This window comes from Aulonocara stuartgranti (genome assembly GCF_965226115.1).
Source record: "Aulonocara stuartgranti genome assembly, chromosome: 18".
In the NCBI taxonomy this organism is placed as follows: Eukaryota; Metazoa; Chordata; class Actinopteri; order Cichliformes; family Cichlidae; genus Aulonocara; species Aulonocara stuartgranti.
In genome coordinates, this window is record NC_138954.1 from 22,341,401 (window position 1) to 22,359,417 (window position 18,017).

Genomic DNA, 18,017 nt, shown 5'->3' on the forward strand with positions numbered 1-18,017 from the left:
TGTCCCCACAGGACAAATTTTATTAAACCGTATCCATCCAGGTCATAGGAGAGCAGTGTAAGCAAAGACACCCACACCACCCATCCCCAGCCACCTCCTCCAGCTCTTCAGAGGGGATAGCAAGCCATCCAGGGGATACAATCCCTCTAGCATATATCCTTCTCCCACCTCACCTAGGAGGCATGCTGGTCAAATGCTAACCACCTCAGCTGGCTCTACTCTGAGTCCTTCCTGTATAACCTTTCAGATAGACCATGAACCAAAAGACAGCCTAACATTCGGAAATAGTTTCTTTATATCGATGAAGAAAGGGAGGGGGGTAATAAATTAGTATATTCCTTTTGTCTGTGTTGGCAGTGGAGGGATCTCTACACCCATGTAACCCTTCATTCTTAAATAAGATAAATCAGTCAGCATTAGTAATAAATTTCATCTTTGTGCCTCTGACTAAAGGTATACAAGGAAGCATGCCGATGTGGGTTTTTTTTAAACATGTATGCGCTTATATAAAAATAACTTCAATCGAAACCCCTAGAACAACCCTGTGGCGCGTTTATGAGTTTGGTTATTTTTTTAAACAAATATCTTAGAAAGTAACTACTAGTGCATGAGCATCGCTCAGTGATGCTGTTGGACCACCCCAAACACCTCATTGGTAGCCATGATGAACACACCCAACCGTGGTCACATTTTTCTAAACGTATATCAGTGCCTTAATAGTTACGCTACAAAAACCTCCACGGAAGAGGAGAGTGAAATAGTGCTCTGACAGACCCGGCGGGGGTGACAGTAGCCCAGACTGCTGTGCGTTGATGCTCTCCCCTTGCTTCATGTGGCCTTTGAACTCATTGTTGTGTCGCGGGTGACGTCAGTGCCGTGTGCGGGAGACGGAGCGGCGTGCGCCTGCGAGACAAAGGCGGCGGACCGACCGGGGTCAGGCAGGCAAGAGCAGCAACAGAAAGCCGAGAATCACTGTTTTTTTTTTTTAACTAAAAGATAACCGCTAACCTTGGACTTCAGTTGAGCTCTCCCTGACGCTGGGAGAAATGAAGAGGCAGTGACACTCCTGTGGAAATCTCCTGGAGGAGGAAAAACAACAGTGCCCTCTTTTCGGTTTTAAACGTTTTTTTTCTTCTTCTCAAACGCCCCCCTTTCGGTTTGCTAGTTAGCCGAACCGCTAGCTCCTAGCGCTGCACAGCACAGGTCTCCTCCTTCAGTCTGCTCCACGTCTTTCCCTAAAGAACTGGGCTACGAGTGAAGAGAGGACTTCATCGACAAAACGTAGATAAGGTAAGTTCTCGTGGTTTCCGCACGTATTTAATTTTAAAAAATAACACGGCAGTCTGTGAATGTGAACACAAGTTCGACTGTCAGAACAGAGCTAAAGCAGCTAACCGCGGCGCTCTCAAACAAAGAGGTCGACAACGTGACTGAGTGCCGACTGTGTGGAGCTAGCCTGCTAGCTTTTGATTCTTGGAGCTAACAACAGCTCATTTATCTGTTTATTGTTTTTAAATTTACGTTTAAATTCGGACAGCACACACCGGACCGGCTGGAGTCGGCACCGAAAAGGCTCGGGAATATACTGTGTGTGGTTGTGAGGACGGGCAAAACAGTCAACCTCCTGGATGAGCTCAGTTGTCAGACAAACAGCAACAACAGACAAAGCAAAGGCGCTCAAATCAATACTGTTAATGCGCGTTGTTATTGTTGGGTGATCTGAGGCTCCACGGTGCTCTGTTACACTCGTATTTTGTGTGTTTTAATAGAAGACATGGAAAAACCTTTTATTTTTATTGTTGTTTTCTTTGAATTTCAGTAGAGGGTGAGCGGACTCCCAACAAAACAGGCATCCGTGATCTGATGTGAGATCCACGGAGAGACTATGCCTAGCCCTTTATTTCACCCCGAGATTATGGACCACGACGTGGTGATCAGCAGCCAACACAACGGGGTCGGTCTGTCCAGGGAGACGGATCAGGAGTCCCGGGAGGAGGACCACCAAGAGGCGCTCCGCTTCGCCCTGGACCAGCTGTCACTGATGGCCATGGAGAAGGTGGACTGTGGGGGCGGCGGAAGCAGCGGGCTTGTGGACAGCCTGGATGGGACCCAGGGTCCGGGACCCGAGAATTGCAACGGTGTGAGTGGAGGGGGGTTCGTGGATCTACAAATGCTGGACCATCCCAGCGGGTCTCGGGACTCTCCGACGTCCTGCTCTCCATCCCCGGAGTACTATGGCTCAGGGGGGTACCACATGGCCGGCTCCCATGCCATGCTCCACGGGGAACCAAACTCCGTCCTCTGCAGCAGGAAAAGAAGTGTCAACATGACCGAGTGTGTTCCCGTCCCCAGCTCCGAGCATGTGGCTGAGATAGTGGGCAGACAAGGTAAGGCTGTGCCGTTGAGCAGCTTGTTCTTTGTTTGGGTGACTGCCTGGTGAGCTGGGTCTGTGAACTTCAGCTGTCTGAGCTTGATGTTGTGGTCGGGCTGCACTTCCCTCTCCTGCTCTTCAGTGGCAGCATAATGCGGATACTCCACTGAAATGAAATGCCGCTGTAGTATTTGTGATTTTTGTTTGTTTTGTTTTTTTAAATCAGCAATTAGACAATGCTCTGACAGAGGGTGAGGGAGTGAGCGTGGCTGAGTGGGAAGGGAGGGGGAGGGGAGGGAGAGGGTCAGACAAAGCGGCAGATTGTCGGGAGTCTGGACATGTCTAGCAGCCTGCACCAAACAAAGGAAATATCGCGAAATGTGTAGATTTTCTTCGTACCGCAGATCACAGGCGGCACTGAACTCACACCTTCACCTCATACATGCGTTTGTTATATTTGCTCCTCAGAGCAGATGTGAGGCTGAAACGGGGCAGCAGCAGACGCACAAACACGGGACTGGGCGGTGTTACGCCCTGCACCCAGCTCAGTCTGCCGCTGCTGCTGCTTGCCGCTACGTTTATACTCGAGATGATTTCTTTAATTATGATTTCTATTCGGATGTGTCCTACACTTTAAATTTAGTCAAGCCGTGGGTTTGTTTTTCCCGTTGCGCTCGCGCTAACGTTACAGCATTGTTCTCTTTGTTTGAAAAAGCCATGCTTTCTGCTTCCCAGAATGACATCACGCTCAGTGCGTCCTATTGGCCGCCGAGAATGAAGCGTCCGCATTTAAAGACACAGAGCGCAGTGTGGATGCTGCTGCTGGGAGGAGGCATGCAGTGCAGCACTGATTTAATGTGGAGAGCTTCATGAAGACCTGCTGGCTTTACTGCCTGTTTCATAAAATGATCAGCACTACCTCAGTTTGAGCTGATGATAAAGGAATGGCTGATTATTTTTCATTTATGCTGTAGTTGTCGGTAAATTAGGTGCACTTTGTGTAGTTTGGTGGCTCTCTGACTGTGGAGCATACACCACTGTTGTGGGGTGTGGATTATGTCAGGAAAATGCTTCTCATTTTTACTGAAGTGTGTTTTTTGGCTTCTGATGCCAGAGTAAGTCTGAATTTATACTAATATAATCATGTTGTAGAAATGCTACTTTCAGCTCCTTCCTTTTTCACAAAGGGTCACCACAGCGGGCAGATATGCATATTTGATGTGGTAGACCTTTACACAGTTTACCCTTCCTGACACAACTTCAAAAGGATTTGTGTCTCCTCCTGGGACCGAACAGAGGAAATTACTTTATTTATCCTTGCGACAGACTGGCAATCTGTCCAGGTTGTACCCTGCCTCTCACCCTGTGGTAGCTGGGACAAGCTCCAGTCCCTCCACGACCCAATAAGAATAAGCGGAAAAGAATGGATAGATGGATATTTTATGGCAAATGTGTAAATTACTACACCAAAGTGCCAGGCGTATGTTACAAAAATATTTTTGATGTCAGGCTTTGAAATTTAGGCTAAAATTTGTGCTCTGCCTAATATAGCCCATTCATATTAGTGAGAGCAACTGAATTTTTGAAACTTTACAAAGTGAAGCATTCATAATTGTCAGCAAAATCAGATCAACTAATAAAACAAACAAAAAAAACATTGCAGTTGATTGTGTGCTTCTGAATCATCCAGGTTGTAAGATCAAGGCCCTGCGTGCCAAAACAAACACCTACATAAAGACTCCGGTGCGAGGCGAGGACCCTGTGTTCATCGTGACGGGACGCAGGGAGGATGTGGAGATGGCCAAGCGTGAAATTGTGTCTGCAGCAGAGCACTTCTCTATGATCAGGGCGTCCCGCTGCAAAGCTGGAGGGGGTGGAGGAGGCGGCTCCCTTCCCGGACCACCAAACCTACCTGGACAGACCACTATACAGGTGCAGTAGCCCTGCTGTGGTGCTGGGGTCATGTTTTTGCTTTTTGTCTTGTTTTGCTTGAAAATCAGCTAAAATATCCTTTTATTTTATCCCTGATCCAGGTTAGAGTGCCGTACAGAGTAGTCGGTTTAGTTGTTGGACCAAAAGGGGCAACAATCAAGCGCATCCAGCAGCAGACTCACACCTACATCGTGACACCGAGTCGAGAAAAAGACCCCGTGTTCGAGGTGACTGGGATGCCAGAGAACGTGGACAGAGCGAGAGAGGAGATCGAGACTCACATCACCCTGAGAACTGGAACCTTTGTAGACCTCCAGGGAGACAATGACTTCCACACTAATGGCACTGATGTCAGTCTTGAAGGCCTTGGTTCCCTGAGTGGGGGACTGGGAGCGACTTTGTGGTCCAGGGCAACTAGCCACCATTCTGCCCCCCCTCCTCCTCCAACATCCCCACCTTCTGCTCTTTCCATGTCCGTACACCACTCGTCCGGCAGGAAGATGTCCTCATCGGTTCCCTATCACACGCACAATGGCGGGATGAGCGCAGACAGCTTCAGCACCGCCCGGAAGGCCACTGAGGGAGGCAGTCCCACTAGCCCTTTTAGCACAGGCTCCAGCAGCGCTGGGGGATTCACTTTTGGGGGCGATTCCACCCCAGGACTGCCTTCGTCAGACGAGCTGGGCTTCGAGTTCAGTGCTTCCAACATCTGGGCGCCTTTCGTCAACAGCGGATCGGGCAATAAGACGGGCAGCTCCTCTCAGCAGCAGCCTCTGCGTCGCAATAGCAGCGGCGTCAGCGCCGGCGCCATCACTCCACGATTGTCCCCGACTCTGCCTCAGGACACAGGCGTGGTCCCCCCTCTGGATCACCCACTTGCCCGTCGTGCTCAAAGCGACCCCCTCAGCACTCTCTCCTGGCTGCAGTCTGGCAACGCAGGCGGCGGCTCCTTCTCCGGAGCATCGAGCTCCAGCTCCGGCGGCTCATCGACCGGTTACTCCTCCTGCTCGGCCTCCTCCCTCCCCGGTGGGTCGCCTACCGACTCAGAGGGAGGCGGCAGCGGCGTGGGTCTCACCTCTGGGATTTTGAGCCGACTGAAAGGCAGCTCTGGCTCTGGGGTTGCGGCTCTGGTTGGAGTCAGCCCCGGGGTCAACAGGGACTGCTTCGTGTGTTTCGAGAGCGAGGTGACTGCAGCCCTGGTGCCCTGCGGCCACAACTTGTTCTGCATGGAGTGCGCTGGGCAGATCTGCCAATCAACAGAGCCAGAATGCCCCGTCTGTCACACTCCTACCACACAGTGCATCCGCATCTTCTCGTAATGTCCCGGGCAAAGGGAGGGGTGGTGGGGTAAAATGTGGGATGGGAGGGGAACGGTCCCAAGTGGGGCACCAGCTGCGGCAGAGACAATGGAAGGAGTCACAATAATAACCTTCACACACATGATGGACCATAATAAATGCATTAATAGAGATGACGATACTATAAGGATGCTGATTTATTGCTGGTAACTGTCGATAAATGATGATGATAATAATTAATAGTGACTTATTTTCAGAGTGAAGTTAATTGAAACTGGTCTGTAGACAGTTGGAGCTCAGCCAGTCTCTTGGTGTTGAACTTAACGGAAGGAAACTAGTGTCTTATCTCTCTTCAGGCCTTCTTTTTGACCCAGAGCGGCCCTTGCGGCTGCCTGCTGGTCTGTCTCAACATTTCTTCATTCTGGCTTCTTCTTCAGATCTCTGCCTGCTCTCTCTCTCTCGCTCTCTATCTGTCTCACAGCCTTTCTTTTTGACACTTTTATACTTAACAGATATTTTTCAATGAAGCTGTCGACGAGGCCTGCACTTTTCTACTCCCTAATTTTACTGTTCTCAACAGGGCACCGCCCGTTTCCAACAAATCCCTTTGTCCTTTGCTCTCACTCATGCTGTTGTGGCACGAAGTGACAAGGTTCCTCTTTTTTTTCTGTAAGTTTGGGACTTTTCTCTCTGTTTTTATTTTAAAGATCGCTGTGTTGTCAGGCACCTAGAAGAACAATAAACCCAAGGGACCTCTTAAGGATCAATTCCAGTTTCTCTTTGCCACAAAAGAATAGCCATCAGTAAGTAAGCCAAATGAATGTTATTAATAGACATCTCTTGAGTGAATTCATGTTGGATGAGTCTGCCCCACATTTCAAATGTGGCTGTCGCATTGATTCACATTAATTTTCCTTTAATAGGTGAGAAACGTACCATACGTGAAGTAATGTGTTTGAGGTCAGGTCTCTGTGTTTGGGCAGCCTGACAATCCCTTTACACCCCTCTGTCTCTGCGATATGCGAGTATGAGTGTGTGTGCGAGAGAACAACGCCCACTCATGCTGTTCGTCGCACCGCCGAGAGTAGGTCTGCTCCCTGTCCCGTTCTTCTTTGCTGCACACTCGGTCTTGAAGGAAAGCGACGCTGTGATCCATCCACACTACTGTAGTTGTCCTCCCACATCTGTTACGCCCAGAGCCGCCGGTTTCTGGTGTTTTCTACTAGTTTTTGACTCTTGACTGTCAAGTGTGTGGCTGACAGACAATATTTTGAACACTAGGATAAGATGGGGCTTTTCTGATGTCACACAAGAATGTGTTGTCCAGTTAAGGTTAAGGAGAGAGGCCTCCTGCTGCTCCTCCTACACTAAACAATTACAAGGGGCCTCCATTGAACCTTTTCTTCATGCACTGTAAGGCCCGGCCCCTCTAAACTAAAAGCGAAAAAGAAACAGCTCTTACTGTTTTTGTTAGGTCTTCCACCTGTCTCTCACAGCGAAGCTGTACGGCACTCTCTGACGTCACTGTTGTCCCCATACAGCGCTGTACTCCTGGCAAAATGTAGTGCACTATGTGGCTGGTTGATTGGGGTCTGTCATGTGTTTCATAGCATTACTGAGTAACTCCAGTGAGGCGGGTACATCCTGTTTTTAAGTTGGGTTTTTTTTTTCTGTTAGTGTTTTGATTTCATTGAGTTTGCAGTAACTGCCTCCTGTAGTCTTTATACTATGTGTATGATTTTTTTTTTTTTTTTTTTTTTTTTTCCAACGTCTGTGTGACGTTACACGGTTGCAGGTTTTTTGTTTTGTTTTTCCCTCTCTCTTCTCCCTGACACGTGTGGATTCAGCTCGTAGAACGAGACAAAGCCATGACAGCTGAATTTTAAAGAAAAGAAGAAAAAGACGTACCTAATTTACAAGGGCTTCCTCTGAACGCACAGACACACGATCACATTTTCAGGCTCACACGGTAGGAAGAATCAACTTATCCTTTATGGCAGCTAGTAGCTAGGTCATCCAGGGCTTCCAGACACTCGTCGTGTTCAAATCCCAGCAGCTGCAGAATGTTGTGCTTCTTTTTAGTTATTCTGTTTGTTGCTTTTTTCTTTCTTTCTTTCTTTTTTTGGGAGGGGGGGGGTCTTTTGTGTGTCGGGGTGTGTGTGTGTAATTGCCCTACACAGTCATCACATGCAGATCCTGTTGGTGTGTATGGCGCTGCATCAGGGTGTCTCACAGATCAGGACGAGTTGCAGGGTTTAAATGTCAAGGAACTAAAGGTAACTCTTGAGTAAATATGTGGGCTGATTTTGCTGTGCTTTGGTGCTGTAGCCTGGATGATGATGATGATGATGTTTAACTTATTTTTGTCTGTTTCCTACGCGCGTGACGAGGCTGTCCTGGTTGAGCAGCAGCAGCGCACCAATTGGTGCGCAGATGAGCTCGTGGTGCTTCTAGTGCAACTCCCTGCACAAACGCAGGAGAAATAAGTGGGTAAAGGGAGGCCGTTTTGTTCTCAGATCAACTTCTCCAATGCACTGTAGACCCAATGACCCTGTTCTCATTCTCGCCCTCACCCCTCCCCCTCTAAATGCCCACCCGGCCCCGTGGGGCTGGAGCGTGTTCCTCAGAGCAAACACGGGGCTGCGAGCGCGTCTATATGAGCCATTCTGTGATGACTGATGCGAGTCTGAGGCCCAACTTAAAGCTCTTACTTTCAACTGTCTGAGGTGACGCGTTAAACAATAAAATGTGTTGTGATTTCCAGATGGGTTCAGCGTAGATCCTGCTGTTGCACCAGGATGTTTGTGGCCGTCGAGAGAATGTTAGGGTTGATGTACAGTAGTTTAATTGTTAAAAGGTACTTTTTTTTTTCTTTTTTTTTTTTCTTAACAAGACGTCTCCCCCTTCCCCCACTTCCTTCCTAAAGGTTTGAAAACAGGGTTTCCTGAGGCATGCTAGCCAGTGACCTCTGACCTTTTTTGTGATTAGAGGTGGGGGGAATGCAAAGAGAGCCACGCCAGTACGGGGTGCCAGACTCCCCTCGAACCTCTGCTCTCCTCTATTTTTGCTTTAATTCTTTTTGTATGCAGAACCAAAATGTAAAACGTCAGCAAACTAGGTTTCAGGCCTAACCTGTGTGTATGTATATACCCTGGATACAATCATCGGGATCTTGTTTTTCAAAGCAAAACAACTTAATTGAAGATGAACGTAGTTTCTAAAAAAACATGTGTTATTATTTGTAAGTTAACCATCTGCATGTCTTCGAGCCTTCTGGCATTAGCTAATAATTTTTAAGATACAAAAAAAACAAAAATACAAAAAAACAAAAAACTTTTTACACATTTTATTTTTTACAATTTATTTGCTTACCTAAATATCCCAGACAATAATGTGACCCTTTTATTACTTCAAATTTATTTTTGTTTTCCATTTTGTTTTCTTTTTTTTTTTTCATTTTCCTTATTTCCTGTGTACTACATATAGGCGATTTATAACAAAATGAGAAAATTATTGAAGAAATTTTAAAATTGAAATATATTTTATTTGAAAGTTTATGGACCTTTTAACCGTGAGCCGGGAAAAATTGTATAATCGTATAATTTGAGCTGACTTGACGGTTATGAGAAATGTATCAAGAGTTTTATTTTTTATGCTTCTTTAATAAAGTCTTGTTTTGTTTTTGTTTTATTTTTGTTTCATTTTTTTACTGGAAAATAAGAACTTGTCTGTGTGCTGTGTCTTTATTGTCAGTGGAAATGTGCACAAGATTGCAGCAGCCGCATCTTCCGACCACATGGTGGCAGTAGAGATGCACCTGCAGAGGAGTAAACCATAATGACGTGAAAAGTGTAGCTCGGGAGTGTTTGCTTGTAAATGTGACAACAAGACGAAGTTATTCATTTAGGAACAGGTTTTTCCAGCATGTACTGTGAACTTGAAGATTGTGTGTCAACAGTATGAATCCAAACTGCTCAACTTTAAATACAGTCCCACTGTTTTCACTCAAACGTTACTCTTAAGTTGCAGCATTTAATGTACTTTAGGCTCAGTCTGAGCGTTAAGAGATATCAAGGACTTATACAGCTGTTGGGAGGAGTGAGTAGGATAAGAGGAGGCAGTTTGCTTTTTTTTGCTGCTTAAGTTTTATGTCAAAATGTACAACTCTGAGAAAAACGTGATTCGATGGAAGCTAGACGTCTCAAGAAGAAGTTGGGAACTAAAAAGCGACAGCTGAAGAAACATTTAATGAACATTTAATTACAGCAGGGCGGTAAAATGGCTGAGTATAAAAACGGCGGCAGAGTTTTAAAAATGTGGAATAATTTTAAAGTAATGTTCTTGAAAGTAGAATTGTGAATACTTCTGTCATCATCTGCAGTACAAAAGATTCAGAGAATCTCTGTGCGCTCGCCTGAAAATTGATACTGGATGTCCGTGATCTTCCGGTCCTGACGCGTCACTGCATTAAAAACAGGCGTGATTCCGTCATGGACGTCAATGCACCTTGGGGGGCGAGGGGGTGGGTACAGGAACACTTCCATCCACCAGAAACGCTGCTGTTTTCTCTGAGCCAAAAATAACCAGAGAAAAAGTGAGAAACTGCTCTGTGGTCAGATCATTCAAAGTTCCTGCAGGATAAAGAGGAGAGAGACCATCCACTTGGTTTACAAGTCTGCATCTATGATGGTAATAAGGTGCATCGGTGCCTGTGGAGTTGCACATTTGGAAAGGCTGAACGGTGTATATATAAGTAATAGAAGAGCATATGCTTCGTCCAGATGATGTCTTTCCGGCTCTTGAATCTTTCACTGAGACGATGCTAACATGCGTGCTTCACAGCAGAAGCGTTCACATGATGAACTGACCCGCACCAGCCCAGACTGTTCACCAACATTTGGCACATGAAATGAAAAATAAGACAAAGAAGACTCGGGACTTGTTTTTTAATGCTCCTCTCACCCGAATTCCATCAAAACCATTTTTACTTCTGTCAGTCACAACTGAAGAGTGATGATCACTCACTTTCCTGAATACTGTCCAGCACTGCATCAGTGTTTTCAATCAAATTACCTTTTTCAAATATGTATGAAGGAGCAAATAGAAAAATACACTGTCAGATTTACTTGCAAAAAACAGAAGTACATACTTTCCGTCTTGTGTCACAACTGCTCATCCAAGGATGCCCTGCTGCTCTGAGATTTGGTGAATGTGGAGGACATCTGTGTGCAGTCTGTGCAAAATGTAGCTGCAGTTACTTGTTTTTAGCTTACAGGAGTGGCCACCACTGTGGTCTTTTGCTGCCATAATCTGCTTTCAGAAATGCTCTTCTGCATACCTTGGTTATTTGAGTCACTGCTGCCGTCATATCAGCTCAGAGTAGTCTGACCATTCTCCTCTGACATCATCAAGGTATTTTCACCCAGAGAACCAGAGAATTTTGTCATTTCAGACCATTCCCTGTAAACCCTGGAGATGGCTGTGTGGGAAAATCCCAGGAGATCAGCAGTTTGTGAAATACTCAGACCAACAACCATGCAGCTTTCACTCACCTTTCTTCCTGATGCTCAGTTTGAACTTCAGCGTGCACATCTGCATGCCTCAATGCTTTGAATTACTGACCTGTGACTGTTTGAGTGGATAGTTGCATTAAAGAGCAGTTGAACAGGCGTACATAATAGAGTGGCCTCTGAATGTATGTAGGCTGACATGTGATATAAATGCTGTTTCAGGACCAAAAAGCGTGCACTTCACCGAAAGGGAAACCCATGCATTTAAATCTGAAGCCTGAACATGCGCAGACTCTTCAAATGGTTTTGTTTTGAACTGATCACATAAGTGTTTATTTGATGCTTTGCAAGACACAGGCTGATAACAGCTGTGCGGGGTTGTTGTGGTGGAGGTAAACAGAAGAGAGGGCACGGTTTTGAGTGCCGGCTTTCATTTTTCAGAAGATGTTTGTTTTTAAAGGTGCGGTTTTAATTCCCTTCAGTTTGTGTTTAGATTTCTGAGACGCTGTTTCTGGAAATCTGTTTAAACATTTGGCAAAATTGTAACAGGAAGTGTTGAGGCTGTTTAACAAAAAGGCAGCCTTGGACATTAAATATCTGAATTATAGACTCAGAAAACCAATAACAGCAGTATGGCATCAAGTCACATGAACACTTTTATATTTAACAGAAGGTTAAATTGCAAATATCCTAATGTATGACAACTAAACCTTCCAGATTCTCAGATATGGAAACTTGTCTCACACTGGGGTCAATGGACTGTTAAAGCACACATTTTATAGAGCAAATATCTTATTATTTGATATCATCCTTGTTAAATATAACATAAATGAAAATACTCATCTGTTACAACCCTTGTTAACTTTGGGATAAAACACCACAGTTATTTCTTCCTGACCACTTATCTGGTTTAGGGCTGACAGATGATCAGTGGAAACAGGAAGCACCTTATGTTTTTGTTTTGATTTTTAATAAATTTGCAATTATTTCAAGCTAGCGTTTTGTTTTTGTTTTGTTTTGAAATTTGTCATTGTGGAGTATTATGTGCAGAATTTTGAGGTGAAAATAAACCTAATCCATACTGGAATAAAGCTGCAATGCAACGAAATGTGGAACAAATGAAGTGCTGTGAATACCTCTCTGCTGAATCACACTTGTTATTAATCTCTCTCTCTTCCACAGCATGTCTTTATCCTGTCTTCCTTCTCTCACCCCAACCGGTCGCAGCAGATGGCCCCGCCCCTCCCTGAGCCTTGTTCTGCCGGAGGTTTCTTCCTGGGAGAAAAGGGAGTTTTTCCTTCCCACTGTTGCTGAAGTGTTTGCTCATAGGGGGTCATATGATTGTTGGGTTTTTTCCTCTATATGCATTATTGTAGGGTCTACCTTACAATATAAAGCGCCTTGAGGCAACTGTTGTTGTGATTTGGCGCTGTATAAATAAAATAAAATTGAATTGAATTTTCTGGTTGGCCAACTTAAATCACCAGTCACTCTAAACATGCATGTCCTTGGACTGTGGGAGGAAGAGGAGTAGCCGTGCAGACACAAGAAGAACATGCAAACTCTTGGACCTTGTCGCTATGAGGTGACAGTGCTAACAACTGTGCTGCCCACAATATACTAATCTCTGGGCTTAGAGTACAACATGTATAAAGCCTAAGACTGAAATGATCACCTGTCTTTCCTCACTCTTCACAGCGGAGAGGCAGCTGAAACTTGATCCCCTCTTTTGCTCCATATAGAGGTCAGAGGTCACACACAGAACAGAGAAGCCAGTTGATGTGTTCAAAGACTCACACTAGAAACTTGGATTAGGTCTCACTTGCATCCCAAAGTAAGAATAAAAATGACTGTTTCTGCTTCGACTCAGAGGCAGTGATGCGATTCTCAGAGAGACGGTTGGGTTGTGACACAAATGTCCTTTTAATAGGAAGCAGATCACAATCAGGCTGCATTCCAGTTCCACTTCATCCTCATTAAAGAACAATCGATAATGATAAGAAACAAATTAGAAACATCCTCGGTAGAAAATAATTCTCTCATGCGAGTTCTGTGTTCACTACATTCGTATTGGTTACAGATGACGTATTCACAAGCCTTTTGGAAACAACAGATAACACAGATGAGCTGTCGTTACATAGCTTTGAAAGTAAAAACAGGGAAGGAGGAGAAAAAACCCCCAAAACAAAACAGCAAGTAACATCAAAGAGACACGTGCTGGCACAATAAAGTTTCCCATCATGCAACTGGAGTTGATTCTATTCACAGGGCGCCATTGTTGGTCTCCGCGGAGGTGTGTCAGCGTGCATGCATGCATGTGTGTCATCTTACATGTGCCCTTTTGTGCTTGAGCAGAGGTCTGTGTGTGTGTGTGTGTGTCATCAGTGCATATGTGTGGTGGTGTCTGTATACGTGTACACACATACAGACGTGAACCAGGCAGCCAATGAGCCTCGGGCCGGGTCATCACTTATTTATTGTTGCTTTTTTTTTCAGCTACAACCTGACATGTCAAGTTTTTGTCTTGAGCTCTGGGGTTACCAACGGCAACCCCCCAAAAAAGTTTAACTGTGTTTAAAGGAGCACTCCGCTGATTTGTGTGCAGGTAAAAACAAACAAAAGAGAGGGGAAAAAGGTAGTGCTTGGAGATGTTGTCCATATATTCTTCTTCCTCGGGGACTGCATTACCCACAATCCAGTCTGGGTTAGTTATTTGTTTTTCAGTTATCTCCCCCCTCTGCAGAGCTTTAAGCCACAAGCAGACAGGACTAAGCAGGACTGACTCTCCCACCCCTCCCTCTTTTTAAATAAGCAAACGCTCAAATCCTGTGCAACAGTAAAAATCAGTGGAGTTCCCCTTTTAATGTTGGGCAACAACAGCAAAATCAAGCACGATCAAGTGCAATTTAATGGCCTAAATCAGAGGCATGATTTGGTCTCCCCAAGAAAGACGTGCTTTTAGGGTTGAACTATCCCGACGATCGGAGAAAGAAGGCTCTGCTGAGAGTGAATAACATTCAGACGATTAGTTTTTGGTAGCTTTTGAACAGTTAAGCGAAGACAACATGTGACAGGGCCAGCAGTGACGCCCGGGTTAAAACAGAAACCTACCCGGCGTCACTGACATCACTCAGTTTTACACAGAGACTACAAGACGAGCCGGATGGCGACCGCGAACGCTTGCTCACCTTTTCACATGACTAAAAGTGACACTTGTACACCATAAATGCTTGGCGGTGACTCTGATGGCTTCATTCTTTGAATAAAAAAAAAAGAAAAACATGAGCTCTGCTTCGTGCAAATTTGGTCCTACTGAAGGCAAAGCAGTAATTCAAAAGCAAAACACGTTCCTTCTTTCTTATCCAAAACGTGTGAGAAAGAGATTACACACTTCCAACAGGAATGGGAACTTTATGAGTCCACAAATAAAATATTTCAGTGAGTTACAAAAACCACGTGATCATAACTTTCCCATTCCTTTCATGCAGAGTGTGCAGTTGGTGCTTCTGTTAGTTATTGACAGCGCATACGTTTTGGGTGTGTAGGTACAATGTATTGCTCACAATCTCACAGCCCATTTTGCAGGTGTGACTATCAGCCCACACAGGCACACACACACACACACACACACACACACACACTCTCACAAACACACACCCCTTCACGCATACATTAACAAAAAGCGTATTCACCAGCTTTGTTGGTGAAACAAACCACTATTGCCTTGAACAGATGTGTTCAGATGCGTGTGCAGGCGATCGGGAGGAAAGTGTTCCACCGAGCGGTTGTTCGGCACCACGTGTCCTTTTTATTTGTTTCGAGTTCCTCCACGGTGACACTTCAAGGTTTAAATGGCAGAACAAGCAGGCGGGCAACAGAAGCACGGACAGCATGAGTTAGTGCATGAAGTGACATCCCAGTCCACCCATCCTGTAGCCCTTTTTTTTTTAAATTAATGTGCACTCTTCAGGGGGGAGGGGAAGGTAAGACGTCGGGGCATTGCTCCGTTTTGTCGTGACGTGAAGCAACAAGAAACATTTTAAAAACTGCACATTGTGTGTGGCCGCGGCTTTTGCCCCTAACGGCACGTCACACGTCACGGCACGTCATGGATCCACTGGTGGTGTGTCTTCATGTCACATTTTATAAAAACCTTACTGTACCGGGGTTAAATGCACCATGCTCACACAGACAACATATCGGAGGCACCCATCTTTAACACGGGAGTGGGAACGGTATAATCACAGTGTTCCTGGGGGTCAACATGCAGGAGATTACATTACAGGACTAGCAGTGATGTTGACCTTGGATGTCAGATGATCCAGGGTCAGTGTTGTGTTTTTTGTTTGTTTGTTTGTCTGTTTTTGAGGGGAAGGAGGGCTGATCTTAGATCTGTGTCTGAACTCCAAATTACACAATATGTTACATCGTGGGAAGCCTACAAAGAGCAAAACAACGAGGGTCGGGGAGACGGACTGGAAGAACGACACACAGTCAGGCAGGCAAGCAGACGGACGGACAGGCTGACGGAGCATACAGCGGGGAAAATAAGTATTTGACACATCAGCATTTTTATCAGTAAGGGGATTTCCAAGTGGACTATTGACACAACATTTCCACCAGATGTTGCCATCAAGCCAAATATTGAAGTCATACAATCAAATCAGAACATATAAGTATACAAGTTAAACCATAATAAATAAAGTGAAATGACACAGGGAATAAGTATTGAACACACTTTATTCAATACTTTGTAGAAAAGCCTTTGTTGGTGATTACAGCTTCTAGACGCCTCTTGTATGGATAGACCAGTCGTCTGCATTGCTCAGGAGTGATTCTGGCCCATTCTTCCACACAAACGGTCTTTAAATCTTGAAGGTTCCTTGGGCCTCTTTTATGAACTTTAATCTTCAGTTCTCTCCATAGATTTTCTATGGGATTTAGGTCAGGTGATTGACTGGGCCATTCAAGCAACTTGATTTTCTTTCTTTGAAACCACTTCATTGTTTCCTTGGCCTTGTGTTTGGGATCATTGTCTTGCTGAAATGTCCACCCTCTTTTCATTTTTAGCTTCCTGGTAGATGGCAGCAGATTTTTATCCAGAATGTCCCGGTACATCTCTCCATTCATCCTGCCTTCAATAATATGAAGTCTGCCAGTACCCCTTGCTGAAAAGCAGCCCCAAACCATGATGCTTCCACCCCCAAACTTGACTGTTGGTATGGTGTTCTTGGGGTGGTGAGCAGTGCCATTTCTTCTCCAAACATGGTGTGTAGAATGACTGCCAAAAAGTTCAATTTTGCTTTCATCTGACCATACTATAGTCGTCCAATAATCCACAGGCTTCTCCAAATGCTGTTGCGCAAATTTTAACCGAGCCTTGACATGCTTTTTGTTCAGCAATGGAGTCTTGCGTGGTGAGCGTGCATGGATGCCATGGCGGTTCAGTGCATTGCTTATAGTTTTCTTTGAAACAACAGTACCTGCTGATGCAAGGTCTTCCTGAAGTTCTGTCCGAGTGGTTCTTGGCTCTTGGAGAACCCTCCTGATTATTCTTTGGACTCCTCGGACAGGGATCTTGCGTGGAGCACCTGATCGTGGCAGGTTTATGGTGAACTGATGCACTTTCCATTTCCGGATAATGGCCCCCACAGTGCTCACAGGAACATTCAGCATTCTGGAAATGCACCTATAACCATTCCCATCAAAATGCTTTTCAACGATAAGATTACGAAGATCTTGAGAGAGTTCTTTGCTTTTACCCATCATGGAGTCTTTCCTGTGTGCCTTCTGGGTAATGAGGAGCCTTTATAGGCCATCAATTAGGACTAAAGCAGCTGATATCAATTAGTACTGATAGGGGACAGGATTTCTCTATCAATACTGACAGATTTCAGGTGATCTCCTGGCTTTCTATGTCATTTTGCCCCTTGTTATCTCCATGTATTCAATACTTATTCCCTGTGTCATTTCACTTTATTTATTGTGGTTTAACTTGTATACTTATATGTTCTGATTTGTTTGTATGACGTCAATATTTGGCTTGATGGCAACATCTGGTGGAAATGTTGTGTCAATGGTCCACTTGGAAATCCCCTTACTGATAAAAATGCTGATGTGTCAAATACTTATTTTCCCCGCTGTAGCTATGGCGAGGAGCAAAGTGCAAAGTGGTCATTCTCAACCTATTCACATGGACTTGTTGTGGATGCAGTGAGCGTTATCTCACATCTAAATGCGCGGCGTATAAAAGGCGTAGTGTGGCAGGAACGAGTGAGTGAGGGATGGGGATGTGAGGCTTCAGTGGAGAGTTTTTGGGGGAAATGACTAATGAGATTCATATAAACATATTCCTGCTTGTTTGCATTGATAACATTGCGATGTAAATGTTGCATAATGTAAGCGAGATATGTACAACTGAGCATTTTTATGTGTGTGCTTGTGTATTGCACGTGGTTGTCTAACTATGCAGGTGTGAGTAGTATGTGTGCGTAACACTTTGCCGGTCAGGTACGTCTCTGTGCACACGTGCTCTCTCGCTCTCCTCTCCCTCCCCTCAGCTGCGGCCCTCTTCGGCCGAACGCTGGTCTGACTTGAGTTTGACGAATTCTTTCGCCACGTCGTCGTTGTTGCGCTGAGAGAGGATGCGCAACACCGTCAGGCCCGTCTCGTCCATGTGGACGCGTCTGCCCAGCGGCATCCAGCAGGTGACGCTGCCCTTGTTGGCTATGTCCTTCACCTGCAGCACAGCCATGCCCACGGTGCGGTCCTCCCTGGCGAAGCAGTAGTCCTTCACGCACACTTGCAGCTCGTAGCTCTCCGGCCCGACCTCAGTGCCCAGTGAGCTGGAATGAGACAGAAAACACACGATAAAGGTCAGCTTGTCTCTTCTGGATCAGCTGGTGC

At 45.4% G+C, this 18,017-nt stretch overlaps 2 protein-coding genes across 2 annotated transcripts in view; one reads left to right on the forward strand and one right to left on the reverse strand.

The window, feature by feature from the left end:
* The first annotated feature begins 636 nt into the window (after positions 1 to 636).
* Positions 637 to 9,324, forward strand: LOC309693551 (RNA-binding protein MEX3B). The gene is made up of 4 exons (XM_082512894.1): positions 637 to 1,290; positions 1,820 to 2,387; positions 4,062 to 4,303; positions 4,405 to 9,324. The coding sequence occupies exons 2-4, from the start codon at positions 1,886 to 1,888 to the stop codon at positions 5,620 to 5,622; spliced, it is 1,962 nt and encodes a 653-aa protein (XP_082369020.1). The 5' UTR covers positions 637 to 1,290; positions 1,820 to 1,885; the 3' UTR covers positions 5,623 to 9,324.
* Positions 9,325 to 17,260: 7,936 nt separating this feature from the next.
* Positions 17,261 to 18,017, reverse strand: part of LOC309694754 (protein unc-13 homolog A) — a 33,146-nt gene continuing 32,389 nt past the window's right edge. The window contains exon 42 of the mRNA XM_082514962.1: positions 17,261 to 17,956. Coding sequence (XP_082371088.1) covers positions 17,668 to 17,956 — 289 coding nt within the window. The 3' untranslated portion in view covers positions 17,261 to 17,667. The remainder of the gene's footprint in view (positions 17,957 to 18,017) is intronic.